At 31.8% G+C, this 22,357-nt stretch overlaps 2 protein-coding genes and 1 non-coding gene across 3 annotated transcripts; 2 read left to right on the forward strand and 1 right to left on the reverse strand.

The window, feature by feature from the left end:
- Positions 1–395: 395 nt before the first annotated feature.
- Positions 396–6,186, reverse strand: LOC110413902 (WD repeat and SOF domain-containing protein 1). Its single transcript, XM_021424929.2, has 16 exons — positions 5,819–6,186; positions 5,620–5,731; positions 5,482–5,509; positions 4,547–4,645; positions 4,337–4,406; positions 4,134–4,168; positions 3,949–4,023; positions 3,759–3,854; positions 2,757–2,820; positions 2,396–2,449; positions 2,101–2,186; positions 1,954–2,014; positions 1,801–1,865; positions 1,599–1,704; positions 1,163–1,251; positions 396–869 (listed from the first exon to the last, which is right to left on the reverse strand). Exons 1-16 carry the CDS (start codon positions 5,972–5,974, stop codon positions 707–709), a joined length of 1,359 nt encoding a protein of 452 aa, XP_021280604.1. The 5' UTR covers positions 5,975–6,186; the 3' UTR covers positions 396–706.
- A 2,147-nt stretch (positions 6,187–8,333) lies between these two features.
- LOC149527778 (small nucleolar RNA snoR8a) lies at positions 8,334–8,426 on the forward strand. Its single transcript, XR_016352307.1, has one exon. It is a non-coding gene; the product is annotated as a small nucleolar RNA snoR8a (small nucleolar RNA).
- Positions 8,427–15,779: 7,353 nt separating this feature from the next.
- LOC110420049 (cytochrome P450 CYP72A219-like) lies at positions 15,780–18,998 on the forward strand. The gene is made up of 5 exons (XM_021433210.2): positions 15,780–16,218; positions 16,837–17,057; positions 17,169–17,413; positions 17,963–18,344; positions 18,441–18,998. Exons 1-5 carry the CDS (start codon positions 15,795–15,797, stop codon positions 18,861–18,863), a joined length of 1,695 nt encoding a protein of 564 aa, XP_021288885.1. The 5' UTR covers positions 15,780–15,794; the 3' UTR covers positions 18,864–18,998.
- Positions 18,999–22,357: the final 3,359 nt, after the last annotated feature.

Consider the following 22,357-nt stretch of genomic DNA (forward strand, 5'->3'; position numbering starts at 1 on the left):
ACATACATTTACATGATTAATTAAATTCAACAAATCATAACTTATACATATACACAATTTATTAAATATGCTTTAGATGGATAAACATGTTTTAAGACAATTTTTGGTGCCTTAATTGTGTTGACACAATTACAACATGAAACATGATTACTCTAAATCTAAACTCGTTTAATTCTATATCTATTCATGTCATATACAAAATTGTTAAGTCTAAATAAAAGTCATGTTATCCTTGTCATCCGTTTAATTAAATCTGGCCTGTGCAGAAAATTGATCCTACCTTTAGGACATATTACTTACAAAAGTAGTTCTATATATATATATATATATATAAGTTCCATATGAAGTTGAAGAACAAGATTGGTCAACGAAGGCCCAAAGAGGAGATGATCAAAAAGCACAAGCCAACTGCAAAAGAAGGAAACGAAGTTTCCATTTTTCATTCGTTAATAAACCAGATTATGACAACATTACAATTACAAAGATATCGATGATAAACTTTCTATGTAACAAAACTGTTAAATTAAGGGAAAAAAAAAAAGTGATCCTGCCTCATCTCACTACAGCTTACATTCAGTTGAGGATTGCGCAAACGTTATAGAACTAGGGAATTGCATGCCACTAGCATTGGACTGCAGAGAACTACAGATGTGCAGTGCTGATGCATGTGCAAGGCATAGTTCCTGGGAACCCGTCCATTTGCAACTCACTCAACCTCTTTAATGATTCTTCTTTTACGTATGGATTCAGTCACTACACTTCCAGGGGCACTGTGAGCTTTCCTTCTTTGTTCTTTCCTTCTTTCTGCTTCAATCATTGTGCGTCTGAGGTTGGCTGCCTTGTAAATTGGTTTTGGTAAGTGCCTATGCCTGCATAATCATATAACCAATACAGGAGCATTAAGAACTTAATATGAAGATCATTTGTTCTCATCAAATGTATCTTGAGAAACTCTCCTGCTCTCAAGTTCATTTACCCAAGCACAAGAAAACCTCTTACAGTTAAAATAAAAATCTAATAGATATCAAGAGACCAGAAAGATTAAATAAATCAATTTCCTAGTGTACAGGGAAATTCCACAAAAAAGGGATGCAATATAGGTTTTCTTTTAATATTGTCACCGGTTTTGAAATTGGAATTAAATGTTCAGTTTCAATTTTACCTCACAATACGCTTGACTTCAGGAAGGTGCTTGTAGCGATTCTTAACAGCTTCAAGATATTCATGCTTCTTTTTTTCCCTTGGAAGTACCTGCATAAGGGATAAGAAGAATGGATGAGATTTTAAGGTGGGATGCAACAAGAGAAATTGCTTCAGTTACTTAGCTCGGACCAAATGCAAATATGAATGTCTAAAGACCTTAAAGCTATCATCCGAAGTTTGAAATGCAACCATTAGAATCCATAGAAAAGATATATGAAATAAATAAATACTATAGTCTCATTTTAGAGCTTAAACAGGCCAAAGCTCTCTGTTACAAAAGGTGATTCTCAATTGATAAGACAGTTGCAACAAATTTCTCAGTTAGCTTTAACAATAGGAAATATGGTTTAAATGTAGAGATCCCAATCAATGATGTCAAATGATGAGATTCTTACCACTCCCAATTGTTCTGATGCTTTGGCTTTCCAGAGCCTAAGGTTGGTGTCATCAGTTCCTGAAATGACATAACTGGCATCACTGCTATACTTCACACAAAATACCCTAAAAACGAGAGGAAAAGCAATCAGGAAAAAAAAAACGGATTCAATAAATTGAAGCATCCTTATATAGTATTATCTAAATGATTGGAAACTAAACCTTTGCATCCTCTTTGTATGGTAGATTTCTCGACTGTGACCACCATTATACTGGAAAATTCTAACCTGTAGACAGAAGTCCTGTTAAATGCCAATGTCCTTGGTGAACAAAAACAATGTACAACAGAATTGAAACTAAAGAAAGACAGCTCACTGTTCTATCATAAGATCCAGTTACAAATTCCCGACCGGTTGGTGAGAAATCAATATCCATTCTGGAAAGAATAGGTGAGAGGTTAATATTTCATGAAAATAGATTACTTGACCATCAACCACTAGGACTAAAAACAGGTCATCCTACACTGCAGAAACATGGTCTTTGTGCACACACTTGGCTTCATCCAGTTTTCTAGCATCATAGCTGTAGCAGTTGCAATCCTCATTTGCCTGCATTCAAAAGGTTCTTCAGCAAAGAGATTTCTTTATCAAATGTTTTGTTCCCTTTTTCTTCCTTATTCTCTGGTGGAGCAATGCTACCACAAAAATCAACTACCATACAAGAATTGGCAGCAATCTTAAACATCAAAGAACCTTCTACAAGAAAATGTGGGAAACATATGTTCAATAGGAAAATGCTTCAACTTGTTTGCCCTTACCACTGTGAAGTTCATAGGCTCCATTGGATTCCAAGCAATAGAATTGGCTTTCGTCTGTAACAAGAAGATACAAGTTAGATTGCCTGCGAACAAGTGCTGATTTTGCAATATTGCTGAATAGCTACCGCTTAACGCAAAATTTCAAAAACTAAAAGGAAGATATTATGCTGAGCTCTTTTGAGCTCAAAAATATCAAACCTAAATTTAACAAGTTCCAATGCTCTTTTAAGGAAAACCATCACCATTTACAATAGCTAAAAAGAACCAGCAAAACTCAGATTTACAATAAAAATAATCTGATTTTTTACAAGTGAGAAGTATGAATTCCATGTTTTCAAACTCAAAAAGAGTTCAGAATTACCCTCATGATAACTTTCCTTGCTGGGGATGACATCCGCAGATCATATAATGTTATGCTCCGGTCACTATAAACAAAAAAACAAATGTATCCAAACAATCATATACTATATGATGTACGAAAACATTGTAATGAAGTATAGGCATTTTCAGGAGGACAAAAGTTCCACAGACAAAATAGAGCTGTGGAAGACAAAACAATTTGCCAAAGACCTACCACATACAATGCACATCAATCTGAAAAACTAATTTGCTTTACATTGAATAATTTTCTTTCAATTTTCATATTACATTTACTGCAGAGGTTGAAACCTAGAAGTTCAAAAGTTTAACCTCACACAAAAAATGCACTAAAAGTAGCATTCAACCAAAAACTGCTTGCTAAAAGCCTTTTTCAAGAATTAATGACATAGTATCAACCACAAATCCCTTTAGATTATCAGAACAGCATAATCATAGCAATGATCACTTATAAAAGAATTAGTTTCCTCCACTGCAGAATTGACCTATAAACAAGACAGTATATTTTATTAACTACCTAACTTACTATTGTGACTGGAAAGCATAGATTAACAGCATATGACAGTATTCCTAACTGCTATCCCTTGGAGACAAGATCTCAAACGCCATAGAAAGGGTCATGGGAAATCTATGGTAGCCAAATATACCGTAGGAAGACTAAATTGTTTTTTGGGGTCATAACCAACCAAGATAGCTGACATTATGGACCTCACTACGCTCTAGTCCCCTTTAATTTCATCTTTAATTTATACTTAAAGAGAGGAAGGCTGAGATGGGGACTGGACGCAAGAACTAAATTTGATAAAGTGTTACTTGATTTGTCATATGACCATTATCACTCTGGCCCAGTCTTCTATTTTAACCTTCTTAGGATAAAATATACTACAATTTAAAAAGTTGAAAAGTTTAAACTTAACTTTATATATCATGAATCCATTCTGTCAACCACATAACACTTGATCTAGGAGGAAGCACCTATACTTACTTAGCTGATGTTGCCAAAATATTTGGTTCTCCAGGATTAAATCGAATGGATATAGTGGTGTCTGTTCCCCAATCAAAAGTGTTCACTGGCTGAGACCTAATTACAGAAAGCCACATTCTCAAAATTAATCTGCATACCACAGAAAAGAAAATACAGAAGGAAAAAGTAGAAGAATAGTTGAGATCAAAACCTATTGTGATTCCATATATCTACTTGAGCACCAGCTGTGGCAAAGAGATCACCATCCCACTGGTGATCAACAGCCCTGATTACAATTCAAACCCGAGAAAAAAGAAATGAAACCTTTAAGCATTGTTCCATAAAATGATAAGGCTAAAAGAACAAAAATATTTTTTAAAAAGTCAAGATCGTTACCGGAATGCATTCTTCCAAACATAAACTGCCAGTGCCTGGAAAATACAAGTTGCAGTTAGATAGCAACGGAATTCTTGGTCAAGAAATATAGAAAATAAAAAGGATAGGTTGGGGTTTGGGGCTTGGAATGGAAAGAGAAAGAAGTGTAACTGAAAACAATTCTTTGCGGAAATACATGAATATAACAAGAGAGTATAGCGTACCTTGGCTGAATTATCAGAAAGGTTATCTGAATCTGCACGAGTGGCACCAGGAACATTCCAGAGCCTAACACTGAAAAGAAAGATTTGTAGAGTTTACAACACTGAGAAAATTAGGTGAATCTTCAGGAAAATAAATGTATGTAAGTTTCAGCTTAATACTCTTTCACTTCATGTTGAAAATCAACTTTAACTATTGAAGTTGTGTCTTACGTGCAATCACTTCCACAGGATACCAGAATGCTTCCATCTGTTGATACTGTCAAACCTTGTACAGCACTTTGGTGTCCAGGAAACTGACAAACTGTTCGCCTTTAAATCAAAATTTTCAAACATAAATGTAAATCACAATGCATTTTAAATACCAATGTGACAATATAAAACCACCAAATATCTATGAATGAAGAAAAATTAAATGAGCTACTAATCTGATCTTGAAACCGCTATTGGTACCAATCATTATCTATAATAAGTTTGAAAAGAAAAAGGTAATTTTTAGTAGCTTTGTTTCAAAGCTCTAATTTATTACTCAGTTCGTAACAGATGGAAGGGGTCCCAAAATAAAGATTCTAATTAATCTTAGTTGCAAGTAAAGAGGAATAGGATAACAAGTCTTAAACCGATCTGGAAGAAGACTACTCATAGCATAAGGACAGCTTTGGAGAAGGAGAGTTCTGTGCAATTACATCCAAAACTGCTCGACAAGAAAAAGCAGCAATAAGGTGTTGATTCCTCCCTCAGACTCCTTTATTGATCTTCCTCAATCAGCTAAAAAGGTTGCCAACAGCCTTGCTAAATCAGGAATTGGTAGACGGAGTGATCTGATCTGGCTTGTTTGAGATGATTATGCTGACTTGAGTTGTTAAGGGGTTTATTTCTCCCTTTCGTTTAACGGTGTTAGGGACTGTAAGTATTTTTTGGGTTTGTACAGTGTGTCCGGCAACTGGGATTTGTCTACTGATGGCAGGTCTTTTGCTACCTAGAAGCAGGTCTGGATTATATTTGATGGCAGGTTTTTTGCCCCACAGCTGAGTTTTTGTATACAGGGGAGGGCTCTCTTGACCACCATAGCAATAGTGCACATGGCTTTCTTGAAGTAAAATTCTAACTTTGAAAAAAGAAAAAAAAGTAAAGAGGAATAGGAATACCTGGAAGCTATATCCCAAAGACGAATATCTGCAAAAAGATGAGTGATAAGAAATTAGAAGCTTTTATACTTCTCTTATGATGGCATTGGTACTACTATATAAGGATGAAAATACAAATAATAGGATAAAAAAGAATACCTCCATCGTCGGAACCAGAAAAAATTCCTTTCAAGTAACTTGGGTTCTTTGCCATACACTTAATGGAATCTCTATGCCCGTCCATAGCTCCAATAAACGGTCTTGCAAATATCTAAACAAAGACAAGGACTAAAGTGATCAAATAGTGAATGAAATTTCCAAATAAAATAAAACCAGATCAGTCCCAATTTGATGTTACCTTATCCAATTTGGCGGCGTTAAGCGCACGGACATACTCGACGGCTTTCTCCTGGGTTCGAAGGCTTGGGTCGAAATTACGAAATACCCTTTGGAGGTCTTGGCTTCGTTCTCGTGTGAATTCATCTGTGGAACGTGATATTACTTTCACCTTCATTTTCTATCTCTCTTTGGATTTAGAGTTTATAACAGAAGGAATAATGATAATTCAGTAACACGTATGGTCGGAGAAGCAGAGACTTGGTATCGCACAGTCTCTCAGAGAATCGGAAAGCAAAACCCCTAATAGAGTTAAACCTTAAACCCTAGAAGACAAGAGGGAGGAAAGTAGGACCAAACGCTTAAAATTGTCCAAAGCCCAGATGGTTTCTATTGGATTGGGTTTCGCTAAAGACCATCGTCCACATTTAGTCTTTTGCTCTTTTTCATTTTTCCTTTTCTTTTTTCAATTAAAAAAAAAAGAATCAAGAATGATTCTTTAGTTCATTTCTGGAACCGATGTGCTTGTATCATGGGACTGCTTATCCTATTTCAGTTTTTTTACTACCTATCTTCTAATCTTATCCACTTTGTAAACTGTTAAAAAAAAAAGAAGAAAAGAATTTTTTTTTAATGGTTATAGTTTTATTAGGTAGAAAATCAAATTTAACCAATTTAAGTATTTAAAGTAATTTTTTGTTATTTATTATGAGTCAAGATCATGAGATTGTTGAGATATCATGGCAAGATTTCGTAATAATTACCACAGAATCATCACTATCGAACTGATACAACATTCTGCTTTGTGATGTGTAATTAATTAATATGCTAATGAATAAAAGTGTTCAATATAAATTTTTAATCCATGATCTTTGTGTTATATGTCATTTTCATTCATAAGTCCTGAAACTCTTATATATATAACCTTTTAAAAATGTTTCAAATAAATTTATATTTTTAATAAGTCATTAAAGTTCTTATGGAACCTGCCATCTCAATGCCACGTGTAGTAAAAATACATGTGTCCCGACTGTTAGATGTCTATGTGGCAAAACGATGAACCCAATTAATTTTTTGAGTCAAGATTTATGTCACGTCAGGGAAAAAGGGGAAATATAATAAATTACATTTAAGAAAACACTATCGCTTTGTAAGGAAGAATACAATTGATTGTAAAAGGGAGAAGTCTAGTCAATTGCACAATGAATTGCTTGACTGATTCATTAGCTACAGTAGGGTTTATACACACTGCTAGAAAAGGAAAACAACTAAAGACTTTATTATAAAATTGCCACTAACTCTTCTAATATTAACAATTAACTAACTAATGCACTAATTATGAATAATTAAGCTAAATCAGAGAAGGTAGCACCTGAGGTGCATGTGACCAGCAGCCTTCAGCTTCGAACACTCCTGAGCGTGTATGTCAAGAATGCTCATTTTGCTGATGAGCGAGTAAAAATGTGTTGGTTGTAGGGCCTTGGTAAGCATATTTGCCAAATGCAAATTGGTAGGAACACAAGTAAGACTTGCAACACTAGCTAGCATTTTGTCTCTAATAAAATGACAATCAATTTATATAAATATATATATTGTTCTTTCATAAAAAAATGAGGTTTTTGCAAATATACAAAGCGGATTGATTGTCACACTAGAGTTCAAATGTCTTAGTATGATCCAGTCCAAGATCTTTTAACAGATATAAAAATATCAAAATACTCACCAAATCTCTATACTTATATATTTTATTTAATTTAATCTATGTACTTATAATTGAAACATTTTAACACTTTATTTTAAGAATTTCTTCAATTTAATCCCTCCTTTTAACGACATCTAATTTTACCGTTAAAGAGGATGATGTCAACACTGATATGACGCATTTTGATAACATGATGTCAATATGATAACATGACATGCCACGTGACACCAACATAATGATTAGATAATGCCACGTGGCACTAATATAATGACTTAGCAATACTAACATGTTGGTACCACACGACAAATCAAAAAAAATTTAAAAAAATTTATGCCATATCATTAGGATTAAATTGAATAAAAATATATAATATAATGACTAAATTGAATAACATTGAAATGTTGAGAAACTAAATTGAAAAAGATATTTAAAAAATAGAAATATTTAAGTAGATAATAGATATACTTATTAATAAGCTAAATATTTAAGTGTAAAAGATTTAGGGTGTTAAAATATATATATATATATTCTTACTTAATTATTTGATTTTAAAATATATACATCAATTTATCTTTTTTGTAAAAATTAAGTTTGAATTCTCCTTTTAAAAAAAATTTTAAAAAATTTCATACCTAAAGCCAAATTTAGATGAATAACTTATCTTATGTTGTAATAAAATAATATAAAAAGATTAAATAAATATTTTTTTCTTCTATTTATAATAGTATAAAATTTTGAAATTTATTTGACTTAGTTTTTAATTTAAGCTGAACTCAAATTAGCAAAATAACTTAATTTAGTTTTTTCTTTTAAAAAAATGAAGAAGAAAGATATGAAGTTAGTAATAATTATAAAAATAATTTCTCATTTTAACATACTTAATATGGGCATGATAAACTTCTTATTACACCTATTGAATCTGAGCTACTCCACTCCTTCAATTTTTTATTTATTTTTTATGCTTTTATGTTGTTTAATATTTCATGTAATATATTTTAGGCTGAAATTTCTTAGATTAAAGACTCCATTTTTTATTGATAAAGTTAAATATAATTGTAAATATTTATACTATTTTATTTCGTATTTACAAATTTTTTGTAGATGCAAATTAATAATTTAAATTTAAATTTAATTGTAGTATTTGAACTTAAATAAAATCATTTTATATGAAATTTTAAGCAAATTTAAATGAAAGGTAAATTGAGTAAGAGTTGAATAATTCCAAAAGAATGAGCATTTGTAAATTGTGAAAGTTGTAACTAAATCAACCTATTTTTCAAATTTGAATTCAACTCAAGTTAGAAACTAAGTCAAATAAATTTTAAAGTTTTATACTATTATGAATAGAAAAAAAAAATTATTTAGTCTTTTTAAATTATTTTATTATAAGATAATGCAAGTTATTCATCTATATTTGGCTTTAGGTATGAAATTTTTTTCAAAATTTTTTTATAGAAGGAAAATTCAAACTTAATGTTTGCAATGAAGATAAATTAATGTACATATTTGAGAATCGAATAATTAAGTAAGAAAAATATTTATATATTTTTTAACACCATAAATCTTTTATACTTAAATATTTTACTTATTAATAAGTATATCTATTATCTACTTAAATATTTTTATTTTTTAAATATTTTTTCAATTTATTCCCTCAACATCTTAATTTCGTTAACTTTAATTCCTATACTATATATTTTTGTTCAATTTAGTTCCTATGACGTGACATAAATATTTTTTTAAATTTTTTTTGATCTGTAGTGTGGTACTAACACTTTAGCATGTTAGTGCCACATCATCATATTAATGCCACATAGCATTATTATGTCATCACATCGATGTCACATGGTATACCATGTCATCATCTTGGTACCATGTCATCAAAATGTATCATGTTAGTGTCTTGTCAGCGTTAACGTTATTCCCTTTAACTGCAAAATTGGATGCTGTTAAAGTAAGAAAGTAAATTAAAACAATTCTCAAAATCAAAAGACTAAATTGCTTCAATTTTGAGTATAGAGATTAAATTGAACAAAATGCATAAGTATAAGAACTTGATAAATATATTAATCCATACAATTTCACAACACGTAACTACCATTGCCTTATATTCAATCTATGTTGAGCTTTCAATTTATGTTTATACACAAAACGGTCTAACAGAATTACTTATTAAACACTTTCAACTAATTCCAAGGCCATTACTTATGAAATTCAAACTCCCAATGACTACTTGGGGGCATGCCATTTTGGATGCAACAACATTTATATGCATCAGGCTAAACAAGTTATTATAAATTCTTCCTATACAATTGGTTTATGTTCAGGAACCAAATATTTCCCATCTAAGAATTTTTTGATGTGCAGTATATGTTTCAATTGCTCCACCACAACGCACAAAAATGGGTCCTCAAAAGAGGTTAGGAATATATGTTGGATACGAATCTCCATTTGTAATTAAATATTTATAATTATCAATAGGAGATTTATTCATAGCAAAGTTTATCAATTGTCATATTGATGAAACGATTTTTCTAACATTAGGAGGAGAAAAATAAGCAGCTGCAAAAGAAAATTTCTTAGAATGAATATCATTATCTAGTTTTAATCCTCACAAAATCAATATGAACTTGAAGTTCAAAATATTATTATTTTGCAAAATATAGTAAATCAGTTGTCAGACGTATTTACTGACCCAAAAGAATAACTAAATCTTATATGCCAACTACAAATGCTCCTATTAGCATTGATGTCCCCGTAGGACAAAGCACACCAGAAGCGTGGAAATAAATCAGTTCTAAAGATAAAATTCTCGAAAAATAAAAGAAGCAAATATTTAAAATGGTCAAAAAGAGGATGTAAAAACTCTAGAAGAGACCCTTGACATAATTGAGAAAAATTTCAAAAGAAATTCAGGTACCTGAAGTCATTGAAAGTGAAGAGATCTCAATCAATTATGTCATGACGGGAAAAGATAAAACTGGTAAATAAACGTCGACGATATTTTGTATATAATATAGAGCTCAATATTATGAAAGAAAAACGAGGATCTTGAACTTCTATTTATTGAAGAATGTAGACAAAGAAATGATTGGCCAATGTGGAAAGACGCAATTAAGGTGGAATTGAATTTAATTGCAAAAAATGTGAAGTTTTGGACCTGTAGTCCGTACATCAAATGATGTAAAACTATTCAAATACAAATGGGTATTTATGCAAATATGAAATGAGAAAAATGAGATTATGAGATATAAAGCACGGCTTATCGCACAATGCTTTCTCTAAAGATCTAATATTGAAGATGAAGAGATATTCTCTGTGGTGGATACAATTACAATTCTATATTAATTAGTCTAGCAATATATGAGATGATTGAAATGCGTCTAATGAATATAGCTATGGCCTATTTATATGGTTCATTTGATATCGATATCTATATGAAAATCTTTAAAGGATTTAAGTTGCTTGAAGCATAAAATTTGAATTCTCGAAAAATTTATTTAATCAAATTAAATAAATATATATGTAGATTAAAGCAATCTAGACACATGTGGTATAATTGCCTTAGTGCATATTTGTTGAAAGAAGGCTATAGAAATAATCTTATATGCCCATGAATGTTATAAATAGATATGAATTTATTATAATTGCTGTTTAAGTTGATGACTTGAACATTATTAAAACTCCTGAAGAGTTATCAAAAGCCGTGGATTACTTAAAGAGAGAATTTGAAATGAAAGACTTTAAAAAAAAATAAAATTTTATTTTGGGTCTTTAAATTGAACATTTGACAAATAAAATTTTTGTCCATCAATCAAATTATATAGCAAAAGTGCTAGAACGATTTTATATGGACAAAGCATATCCATTGAGTTCACCAATGATTGTAAGGTCATTAGATGTGAAAAAGAAGCTTTTTCAACCTTGTGAGAATAATGAAGAACTTTTTGGTCCAGAAGTATTGTATCTTACTGCAATTGGAGCACTAATGTATCTTGCTAGCAATGCAAGACTTGATATATAAATTGTTGTGAATTTATTAGCAAGATATAGTTTTTCTCCAACTCAAAGACATTGGAATTAAATTAAACATATACTTCGGTATCTCTGAGGAACAATGGATGTGGAATTACATTATTCAAATGCATCAAAATTGAATTCAATTAGTTATGCAGATGCAGAATATTCATTTGATCCACACAAATCTCAATCTTAGACAGATTACTTGTTCACATATGGAGAAATTTTAGCAAATCATGAGCAAATCGTGAATGTGTCTAGTTAAGATCTATAACTCGATATATTCGAAAATGTGTGGCTTGTCAACCAAGAAGAAAATTCCAACAATGTTATATGAGGATAATATTGCTTGCACAGTACAATTGAAGGAAGGATATATTAAAGGTGATCGAACAAAACACATAGTTCGTCAAAATCCTTCTTCACTCATGATTTCCAAGAAAAAGGTGAAATAAGTGTTCAACAAATTCAACCAAGTGGCAATCTAGCAGATTTGTTCACTAAAGCTTCTTACTGCAACATTTGAAAAGTTAGAATGCATTATTTTAAAGATCTCTATAATGTAGTCACCAAGGGGAGTAAAATACGCACTATACTCTTTTTTTCTTCATCAAGTTTTTTCCCACTAGGTTTTTTTTTATAAGATTTTTAATGAGACAGTATTTCATAAGCGTATTTTTGAAAAGAATTATGTACTCTTTTTCTTTCACTTGGATTTTTTTCCCATGAGGTTTTTCCCTAATAAGGTTTTAACGAGGCATATTCTTAATACAATGGATATTCAAGGGGGAGTGTTATGAATATTTTTGTGAATATCCATTTATGTTATCTATATCTAGATTTGATGTAAATCATATTAGATTAGGATATAATCCATCTAATCTCTAAGTGTTATCTTCATTTTGTAAAAGGGTTATTTGCCTATAAATAAGCTCCATTAGTTCATTTGTATACATACTTCAATAAGATTTATTCTCTCTCCCTAAATACTTTCTTTCCCTTTAAATACTTTCTCTTATATTTCTCTTATAGTTGTTCTTTTAGATTTATTTTATAACAAAAATGTCATTTAAATTATATATAAATTATTAATATTTTAAACAAATTATAAATTATTAATATTGATAAAATAAAATAAAATAAAAATAAATAATTATATATTATAATAAAAGATATTTTTGTTATTTTATCCTTTATTCTTTTGTTATTCTAAAATTATTTTTACCAATCAAATATTGTAATAAGTTATATTAGTAATTCTTACCTTATTTCTTTTCGTCAGCTAAACTACATAAAAATATTTTTATTCTATTCCTCTTTTGTTATATATTTTTATAAAATATTTATTTTATTTTATTTGGTGAACCAAACTTATTTTAATACTCTAACCAGACGTATCATAAAACTGTATATATGCAACCCGTAAACCTTCACTAACTAGCATATTTACAAAACTGTCCTGCTGTTGTCAACCAATGCCATGTGGAATGCACATGCTTGATTCCTGATAAAGAGAATCCAAGTATGATATGTTTGATTACTTAAGAAAGCACTTACTAGTAGAAAAAACATCAGAGATGTTCAATTCAAATTTCTTTTCCTTGGTTAGTTACAACTAGCTAGCTTTCCCCTGACATCAGGTTGAGTCAATTTTGATACCCCATGAACTAGAGTAATGATCACTGATCTCCCTTTCAAAGGTCTCAAAGACAAATACTTTTGCCTCATTTTTTTTCCTTTTATTTGTGCGCTACGTTTAGGTGGCGTTTGATGCTTTACAATGCAATGTGATTACAGGTAATGTGATTACAGGTAATATGATAGCAAGCAATGCCATTGCAGGGAAAATAACATTACAGTATTTGGTATACAAGCAAAACAATGATTAAAATGCAGAGAAGATACTGGAGAGTGGGATCAAGAGAAGCTAGCTACCTGCTTACATGGTGAATTAGTGAGTAAAATCTTGATGGTACTTCCTCCATCGTTATCTCTCAAGCCAAATACTCCATACTGGGCTCCATCAGCTTCAGGGATTTACACTGTAGCGTCAACATATGAGTTGTTGAGAAAGGATTATCTAGACTATCTGGGACAACCGAGTAGAAAATGGGATATTGCGTGGTAATGGGATGGCCCCCAACGGATATGTACCTTCCTAGTGCAATGTCTTCATGGTAAATTATTGACAAATCTGGAATGAAGGAAAAGAAACATGTCATCCTCACCTACTTGCATTTTATGCTCATTGTCGGATGAATCAGTCCTGCATCTCCTAAGAGATTTCCCACATGCAAAAGAGGTATGGTTGAAATTGGGAACATGAATGGATCCCAAGAACTTCTTTGTATTATCATTATCAGATTGGCTGATAGCTAATCTAAAAAATTATAATACTTGTGTTGACGGTATTCCCTGGGCTATTTTATTTGGATTCACATGCTTGTATATTTGGAAGTGGAGGAATGTTAAAGTTTTTGAAGACAAATTGGTCCCTTTGGCTGGTAAGTTATCAATGCTAAAAGGTCTTGCTGTTGCATCGCATAATGCTGTCACAATTCCTTGCACACGTAGTAGTCCAAACGGCTATAAAAGAGAAATTTTAGTAGGATGGCAGAACCCTTCGCAAGGTTTGGTGGCAATAAACTCAGATGACGCATTACGTCGCAATACTAACTTGGCTGCTGCAGGTGGTGTTCTACGTGATTATAATGGATATTGATTAGGCGGCTTTGTTGCAAAGTTGGGGAGGTGTTCTTCCTATAAGGCCGAATTATGGGGAGTCTTACACAGTCTTCATATAGCAAAAGATAAAGGATTTCGTAGGATATGGCTACAGGTGGACAATAAAATCGTGGTTCAAGCAATTACCGCTGATGCATCACATCCATGTGCGAATTCTGACTTACTGGATACTATTCACAGATTGTTGCAACTCGATTGGGAGGTAAAGATTTTTCATATTTATCGAGAACGGAATATGGTAGCAGATGGCATGGCCAATATTGGATTTAATTTAGATAATAACTTTAGTTCTTATGATGTACCTCCTCCAGAAGTCAGTTCTATGTTGTTCAATGACTTGTCAGGAGTGTGTTTTCCAAGAATGATTAGAAATTAATAAAAATTCTATTATAAAAAAAAAGGTGAAACTTGAATAAAAAAAAATACAGAGAAGATAACATTGCAGCATTTGGTTTACAAGTATTTTATTGGGAATGTAATGTTAATTTTTAAAATTACTCCTAATTATTTAAATATAAGTTTAATATATTTATATTTTTTATTATTATTTATTATAATCTTTATATAATATCATCTTTTTATTATTATAATCTTATATATTTTTATTTTTATTTCTTTAATCTAATTTTTTATGTTATATATTTATTTTAATTTATTTTACTTATATTATATAAATTTTAATTTTTTATATTTTATTTATTTTAATTTTTGATTCTTATATTATATATTTTATTTTAATATTTTTATTTTAATTATAACATTATAAAATATTTTTAATAAGGTAATAAAGTTGAAGAGTAAAAATATCTTTAAGAACATTACAGAGTATAATGTAATATGATTGCATTAGTTTTGGACTGCAATCACATTACAACCAAACAATCTTACATTGCAGTGGTCTGTTGCAAAATAAACACTACAACTTCAATGTAATTTAATTGAGCACATTGTAAGAAATGTGCTCTTACTTCTTTCATACCAAACGCTACCTTATATTTCTGAATGAGCATTGGGTTTTACCAAAATCATTCACCCAATATGTCTAATGAATATCTTAATTTTGTACATTAATCATATGTTAATTCACACGTGTAAACTTTGTCTTTTTAAATTTCCAACTTTCCTTATAATAATAATGGGGAGTTGGGGCATGTCACAGTCGTGCCATTGTTTATAACTAAACTGGCCGGTTTGTATAGTATTTTATTTCTACTTGTTAAATGGAAATTGACATAATTTCTAGAAGATAAACTTATCCTTTTCGATAAAATGTAAAGAGAGAGGTCAACCTAGATGCCATTGTCTCTATCCAAATTTCTTTAAAATCTAAAATTATGCCATTGAATCTACGAATGAAACTCTAAAATACGTAAAAAATTTTAATTATAATGTAGTGTATGGAATCAATTAAGTCTGTCAAAGCTAAGATAAGATGACAATAACATTCGTTTCTTTTACTTCAAATTTGGAAGTTTGACTCCAATTTTTTATTGATAGATGAGACAAGTGAACTTCTTGCTATTGTAAGACGATGGACGTAGCTTTCACGGTTTTTGTGGGAGACATTTCTTCTGGTAATTACCCTCAAACTGCTCCAGCAAAAGCCATACGAGGACTTAACTACCCTTCCTACTTTCCCAATTGCCATACTCCCATCCCCAACAAAAGAAAAACAAAGACCAAAGTTTTGATCATGGCAGTGTTGATCACACTTCTCTCTGCTGTGGCCATTGCCTGGGGTCTGAACCTGCTCTATGCTATATGGTGGAGACCGAAAACGATAGAGCAGCAACTATGGAAACAGGGCATCCATGGACATCCGTACAAGTTGATTCACGGGAACATCAAGGAGATGATCAAGTTAGCAAAGGAAAGAGGGTCGAAACCTGTCGAGCAGCCGCACGACATCTTGCCTCGTCTCAACCCTTTGCTTCATGATCTGGTCACGACTTACAGTATGTTATACTTGTTTCCCCACGTTAATGTTTGCTGATTTCAATAACTTCCGGTCTTGGTTTTCCTTATGTTTTCAACTTTTGCGTTCCGGGGTCTGCCCATTCAGTTGATATGGTTTCAAATAATAATAATAATCGTATGGATCATTGCAATCGAAACCGGCACGGCCTAAAAAATCAGGATGCTTTTTTGACTTTGGGACATGTGAGGTGGGATTAGTGTCCAAGCCAGCACGCATCAAAATAGATATAAAACTGCTGCTATATATATTCTGGACAAACAAAAGCGACAAAATTAGAGCATATAATTAGCAGTATGATATATTTTAAATTGATTCAGCGTAGAAATGAACTTTCTTTATACTACAAGTTCATTACATTACTGTTTCAGGGGTGATGTTTAGACAGCCATCTAACCTTTCGCTTAGCATATTTCACCAAGAAAATAAAGAAGAAAAAGAAAGCATGTAGACTATCAATTGTCAAAAGAGGGAGGTCTGCCTCGTACTTTGATGAGATTGAAACAATATACCCTGTCATCTTGCCCGTTCGAGACTGTCAATTGTCTTCAAGGATATGCAACTGACAAGCTTCAACGTATATGTGAAAACTATGCAGAAAAATCGTTTGTTATTTGGTATGGAACAACTCCTCGTGTGGCAATCATGGAGCCAGACTTAATAAAAGAGATTCTGAGCAACAAATCTGGTGACTTCCCTAAGCCAGACATAAATTCATTCACTCAGCTGTTCGTGACTGGCCTTGCGAGCTATAACGGGGATAAATGGGCCAAACACAGGAAAATCGTTAATCCGGCCTTCCACATAGAGAAGTTGAAGGTTTATCTTTTTTAGTAATTGCTTTGTTATTTCTTCTTCTTTGGCTTCCTGTCTAGCATCTTTTCCATTATTATTGGCAACTTATTTTTATCCTTTGGGTGATTTTGTTAGCATATGTTGCCTGCATTTGTGGTTTGTACCGAAGAATTGATTGAAAAGTGGAGCAAATTGGTAAACTTCATGGGATCTTGTGAAGTGGATATGTCTGTTGAATTTCAAAACTTAACTGGGGATGTCATATCCAGAGCAGCTTTCGGTAGCAATTTCGAAGTAGGGAGGTTGATATTCCTACTCCAAAAGGAACAGGGGAGCCTCTTTTTACAATCTCAGATGAGCATCAATTTCCCATGGTTAAGGTACATTTATCCAATGCCATTTCCTCATTCATTATCGCCTTCTGTTTCACTCGCTATCGTCACGATTAATTGGGCATTTGCTTGGCAACGCTACCTGTTTTGTGTATGTAAGATATAATAATCTTAAAATTTAATGACGATTATTTTTTAACACGACGGATATTTACATAAATTTTATATGTAAAAACAACAAGTCTATAAAAAAAAAAAACTAATAAACAGACCAATATCTACTCTGATAGTATGTTAAATTTCAAGACTAATAATGTCCAATTTAAAATCAATTCATAATTAATAAAATTAATGTTTTTATATTATATTTATGTGTGTAAGATACTTTCAACTTAACTAACCTGAAATTTCACATTATATATAACATTTTTTTAAAATTTTTATATAGAGAGTTAATATTAATTGTCACCCAAAATTTACCTTTCAAAAAAAAAAAATTGTCACCCAAAATTTTAAACAACTAAAAATACAATCTCCTTATCGTTAATAGTATCACTTACATGGCTCATTCCATTTCAAAAATTCATTCTGGATTAGGTTTCTGCCAACCAAAGTAAACAAAAGAATGAGGCACATCCACCAAGAAGTTGGATCCCTATTGACAGGCATAATAGAAAATAGAGAGAAGGTTATAGGATCAGGAGATCACAAAGACGATTTGTTGGGCTTGCTATTGAAGTCTAATCTCGATGAGCTACAAGATAAGAAGCATTCGAATTCCAGGATGACCACCGAGGATGTGATAGAAGAGTGCAAGTTGTTTTACTTTGCTGGTCAGGAAACCACAGCCAATTTGCTAACGTGGACCATGATTGTGTTGAGCATGCATACTGATTGGCAGGAGCGAGCCAGGGAAGAAGTATTGCAAGTGTTTGGGCGGAATAAACTAGCATACGATGACTTGAATCGCTTGAAGATAGTAAGTGCAGTGTCGCTTTTCTTGTGTTGTTTGATTGAGATTGATTTCTCTTTTTTTTTTTTTTATTAAAACTTTTTTAATGTGTTTTATTTCAAGGTAAACATGATCCTACTTGAAGTCCTCAGACTATACCCCTCAACACCCCTCATTCGACGGACATACAAAGAGACCAAGCTGGGAAATTTGTGTCTTCCAGCAGGGGTGCAGCTGTTTATGCCATTGCACCTCGTTCATAGGGACACAGAACAATGGGGAGAAGATGCAACGGAGTTCAAGCCAGAAAGATTTTCAGAAGGGATTTTGAAGGCAACCAAGGATAGAATATCCTACTTCCCTTTCGGCTGGGGCCCAAGGATATGCGTTGGCCAAAATTTTGCGATGCTTGAATCTAAATTAGCGTTGGCCAGAATCTTGCAGAATTTCTCATTTGAGCTTTCACCAACCTATACGCACGCTCCATATGCTGCTGTAACACTTCAACCTCAATATGGTGCTCAAATCATCTTACACAAATTATGAGACAACCGCAACCCAAACCGCAACTGCTTCTCTAATCTCTATCTTGTTTCGCGTTGTGCTTGTACATCCAAAACTGCAGTCTTATTATGTGAAGTAGCTTTAAGCGATATGGTAGTACAGTTGATACCTTTTCTTGCTGCGTCCTTGGTTTTAAATTTTTAACTACTTCATACACTGCTAGGCTAATTACACGCATCATAAATGAAACGGTAGCAGTAGGGATGAGCAAAATTGGACCAAAACAATGATTTATCCGAACCAAATATAATTTTAGTAAAATGATTCAGTCTAAGTGGTCCATTAAGTCTATTAATTTAAAAAATTTGATTCAATTGGTTTATTTAGTTGGTTGTCGATCTTAATATATTTGAACTGAATCGATCAAAACACCAAATTAATATTATATATATAATATTTATATATATTTAAATTATGTAAAAATATATTTTCCTTTTACTAAGTTGATGACATGCGAAAGTTTATTGTCTTGTTGTGAGATATTGGGGAAGATTCAAGAGAAGATGAGCCATTGTGGAAAATTTCGAATATCTTCATTAATTAAGAGGAAAATGAATACAGCAAGAATATTTATACCCTGTTTTTCTAACTATTTCTAACTAACTAAACAAAGTGAGAAAAGTAGTTAAGAACTAACTAGACTAACATACATTTACACCTGTTAAAAAGTAGAAGCAGTAAAGTAACTAATTAAAATAAATTATACATGTGTTGGTCTATTTACTACTGTAAAATTGAAACATGTGAAAAGGACAAGATCTCTCTTCATCGTTCTACTATGCCTCTTTTTCAATCCTGACTTCAACTAGATTTTTGCTTTAATCTTTATTCAATTATCCTGACTGATACTCTCCCTCAAGGTGCACGAGTATATTATAAACGTGCATCTTACCGAGTAACTTATAAAATTGCTTTAGTAGGAAGCAAGTTTGCAAGCTGTTCTTTTATAGAAATATAAACAAGTTCAATGACTTTAGCAAGTACTTTCTCTCATATAAAGCGACAATCTATTTTGATATGCTTTGTACGTTCATGAAAAATTAGATTTTTTCCAAATATAAGTTATCCATTGATTATCATAATAAAGTCTCACTGTTGTGTCTTGTTTTACCCCAAAATCTATTAAAGACTCTTTCACCAGATTACTTCACAGCATGTAAAAGGCCATTGATCTATTTAGTCTTGGTAGAACTACGAGCAATTACTGACTGCTTCTTGGATTTCCATCTAGCCAAGGAATTACCAAGAAAAATTTACTAGAAATAATCAGAAAGAATACTTGCAACTGTAGAATTGACTAGTGGAGGTTTTGTCTGTTGAGTGTTTAACAAAATGTCAAGACCATGGTCACTGTCAAAACTACCATCATTAATGAGTGCCATTAACTTGTGAATTTGGTGCTTAATGTAAGATATCTGAGACATAGAACTAGTGCCAATGAGATCCTCTCTTTGACTTTGCTGAGTAAATTTGTTTACAGATGAACATGAACCAGCAGTAGACACATTATTAATAGAAGAAGCGTGTTTCTTGAAATTTTCCTTGCCTTCTGTAAACTTAAAGTCTTCAGGGAACCCATAAGTTTGAAACACTTCTCCTTCATATGCCCTTTTTTACCACAACGAGTACAAATCAGATTTGATTTCCCTTTCTTCTTTTTATCAGTAGACACTGCCATAGTACATGATTCTATTACTAGATTACACTGAATCAACAAACTTGTTTGATAATCCTCTCGCAAGTCTAAGTTATATACTTTGTCTCAAGTAAGAAATGGTTTCATGATGGTAACTTGAGACCTTAAAGCTGAGAAAGTCTCATTTAGTCCAATGATAAACTTAAAAACTATATCTTTCTTGTATTGACCAAAATATTTCTTGAAACAGGATGGATTACTGTTGCCACATTCACATTGTGGTAAAGGTCAAGGTCTACAGTTCCTAAGCTCCTCCCATATTCTTTAAGTTCAATGAAATATAAATCTACAAACATATTTCCCTTGGAAACATTACCATGATTATACTAAAGATTACATACATTAGTGTCGTCTAGTTAAGCACAATTTTGCTTCAAAGTATTTCAAATATCAATTCCAAAATCCATGTAAAAGACAATGGATCCAATAGAAGGTGTAATAAACTTTAAAAGCCATGCCAAGATCAAGTTATTACATCGAATCTATGGTCCAAATAAAGCATTTGTACCTTTTGGTTTAGGTATGGTTCCATCTATGAAACTAACTTTGTTTCTTATTGATAAAGCTAGCATAAAAGACCTACTCCAAATAACATAATTACTAGAGGTGAGTTTATGAGTAATTATAACTAATCCATAATGATTAATGTGATATAGAAAATAAGGAGATTGCAATCCTCATTTGGTGATATAGAAGTTTTCTAAGCTGATGAACTTTCCATTATCAACCACAAAACTCAAGAAACAAACAATCAATTGATGCAAGATTCGATAAAATCAACAAGAAAAAAAAATGCTAAACAAGAACTCAGATTTATGTAACCAAGAAATACTATACAGTCAAGAATCTTCAACATAAATCGAAGAGAAAACTAACGAAAGATCATACCAAGAACCTCAGTTCCCGCTCTAATACCATATGAGATATTAGGGAAGATTTGAAAGAAGATGAGCCATTTTGAAAATTTTCTAATATCTTCATTAAGAGGAAAATGAATACAACAAGCGTATTTATACTTTTGTTTTCCTAACCAACCAAACAAAAAGGAAAAAGTAATTAATAACGAACTAAACCAAAAGACATTTTACATTTGATAAAGAGTAAAAGCAGGGAAGTAACTAACTAAAATAAATTGTACACGTGCTAGTCTGTTTACTACTTTAGTGAAACATGTGAAAAGCACATAAACACTCTTTATCATTCAACCGTGCCTCTTTTTCAATCCTGACTTCAACTAGATTTTTGCTTCAATCCTACTTGCGTTAAATGATCATATATTGTGAATATTAATTTTATTAATTTTATTATGTTAAATCGTGCATGATAGAATTTAAAAGTTAATTAATAGTTTTTGTGAAAAGACATAATTATGTCATAAAAACACAAATATTATATATATTTTATTTTATACTTATCAATGTTATAATTTACGAAAAACAAAAGTGATAATTTGAATTTTTTAATCTAAAACCAAACTGAACGAATCAATTTGATGTTTGTTCTATTCGATTTTTTAAAAAAAATTTGATCATTTTCAATCAATTTTTTAAATTTATTTGATTCATTTAATTCTTAATTATAACAGACCTACCAATCGCTCACCTATTAAGCAGAGCACTTGTTAATTTCCAGTTTTGCTTGGTGTTTTCGTGTGCCCAATGAAATCCACTGGTCAAACAAAATCAATATTCTTCCAAGCCTACGTCATTGTGTAAGAGAGAACAACATCTATTTCGTTCCAGGAGTGTTTTACATAATGATATGCCCATCTTGTCACCCT

The sequence above is a fragment of the Theobroma umbraticum genome, unplaced genomic scaffold (assembly GCF_002168275.2).
Source record: "Theobroma umbraticum cultivar Fairchild unplaced genomic scaffold, ASM216827v3 scaffold_30.0, whole genome shotgun sequence".
Classification (NCBI taxonomy): Eukaryota; Viridiplantae; Streptophyta; class Magnoliopsida; order Malvales; family Malvaceae; genus Theobroma; species Theobroma umbraticum.